General features: G+C 50.9%; 1 protein-coding gene across 1 annotated transcript; it reads right to left on the reverse strand.

The window, feature by feature from the left end:
- Positions 1-1,096: 1,096 nt before the first annotated feature.
- LOC103769822 (CMT1A duplicated region transcript 4 protein homolog) lies at positions 1,097-1,298 on the reverse strand (the record flags this gene model as incomplete). The annotated part of the gene is made up of 1 exon (XM_008937058.1): positions 1,097-1,298. A coding segment is annotated over one exon (202 nt), but the record flags the coding sequence as incomplete, so codon positions are not given.
- Between the last annotated feature and the right edge of the window lie 557 nt (positions 1,299-1,855).

The raw sequence follows: 1,855 nt of genomic DNA on the forward strand, positions 1-1,855 counted from the left end.
CTCAGGTCCAGGTAAATGACATCAGTCTTCATGAAGGAGAGTGGCCATAGAGCTGGTGCTAGAAAACTGGATTCTACCTCTGTCAGTCAAAGAACAATGAGGTGATGTGTTTGCAAATGTTTTTTTTTAGAATCACTACCCCTCAGCACCTTGGGGCTGAGCTGCCATGCAACAGCAGCTGGAGACCTAGAATGTACACTTCCCACAGAAGACTAAGGACTTGAAAAACATCACATCCCCGACCAGTTTTGACCATAGCATACCTGCTCCTCTAGAGAAGTGCCAAAGGAGGAGCAGCTCACCTGCCAGCTGGCTGAGCAGCTCTGCTGCTGTATCACTCTTTGACTTGTGCCCAGGCAAGTGTCTTGTGCACAGACAGAAACTCCAGTAAATGCAACCTGAACAGAGCTCAGGCCTTAAGGAGGGGCAGACCAGGAAAAAATGGATAAACACACAAGACAATGCTCATAACACACCCCTCGCCCCTCCAGTTCATGCTCCTTCAGCAGCACAGAGCTCCAAGAAGAGGGGGCACCAATTCCCAGAGCAGTTTTCCTGCAGTCCCCCAGCGCTGGGTGGATGCAGATGACCAGTCCCTGCAGTGGCTGCTGGCACTCAGCACCAAGAGGCAAGAGACCAGAGAACTGGGCCCTGAGGCCTGGGATGTGCAGCATCCTCACCTCCAACCCCTGCCACTGCCCTGCACCCTCCGTGGGACACTGCCCAGCAGCAGAGCAGCAGCCAGCCACGAAGGCAAAGGAAGACCATCACCTTTGGGCTTGTCTGCTTTCGCGTAAGCAGGGCTCTCAGGAAAAGTCAGAAAATTCAGTGCTATTTGCATGTGTAGTTTAATGCACTCTGGAAAACACCTGAGAGCATCTTTTCCTTCTCTTTGTAGCTGCAGACAGATCATTTCTTCTTGCTGGAACATGCTGGGGAACTCCACGGTAGCACACACGAGGGAGGTTTTCTTGCAAAAATAACCTTATTGCAAACATTTGATGATGGCAAACTGCTCTCAGCCATGGACATTCCTACAGAGTCCTTCCCAGTTCCACAGGTGCTGCTGCTTCTGCTCAGCTTTGACAGCACTTGCGTTTCCTCTTCAAAACCAGCTTCTTGAGGCTCTCCATTTGGCTCTGTCTCGGACGGGCAGTTGGATGCAGCCTTTCTCCACTGATCCTGCTCAACGAGCATCTTGACCACAGGGGCTGTGTGGGTGACATAGGCAGGCCGTGGGCGGTGGCACTCAGTGAGGTGGCTGGGCAGACCCACATTGGCCAAGGACACCACGTTCTCTGGAACCCAAGAAACAGACACCATGAGAGCACAGCTGGTTACCTCCTGGCTTCTTCCCTCTCTGGGAAGGGTTAGAAAGAAGGATGCCTTTGGTGACACCACGGATGTTCTTTCAAGCTAAAGACCATGGCTGGGATAAGTGATGGCTTTGCTGTGGCCCTGGAGGGACAGGCAGCACTAAGGGACAGCAGTGCCACACTATGTAGTTACTCTGCATCAAGAGCCAAATAATCCATGCAAGGAATGCAGATGATGACCATCACTTCTGGCCTCGTGCTTTTATCTCCATAAAGCAGAAGGTGTGACTGCACTGACCAAGGAGGAGGTGCAGAAGTCAGTATCACACCAAGAGTCACAATGGGAAAGAAAAACAGAAGAGGTGAGGTAGGGGCTATAAAAATCAGCAGTTTTCAGTTCCACAACACAGGCCAACAGCCAAGATAGCAGGACAAGACCACAATGAAGATCTTTCCAGTCTCAACTTTCTGCCCTAAATCCTTTAATCTCTCAAGACTTGCACCTCAGACACAAAGACATGAGGTTGGTGGAAATGTCT

Source organism: Merops nubicus, unplaced genomic scaffold (genome assembly GCF_000691845.1).
Source record: "Merops nubicus isolate BGI_N331 unplaced genomic scaffold, ASM69184v1 scaffold19583, whole genome shotgun sequence".
NCBI classification, from domain to species: Eukaryota; Metazoa; Chordata; class Aves; order Coraciiformes; family Meropidae; genus Merops; species Merops nubicus.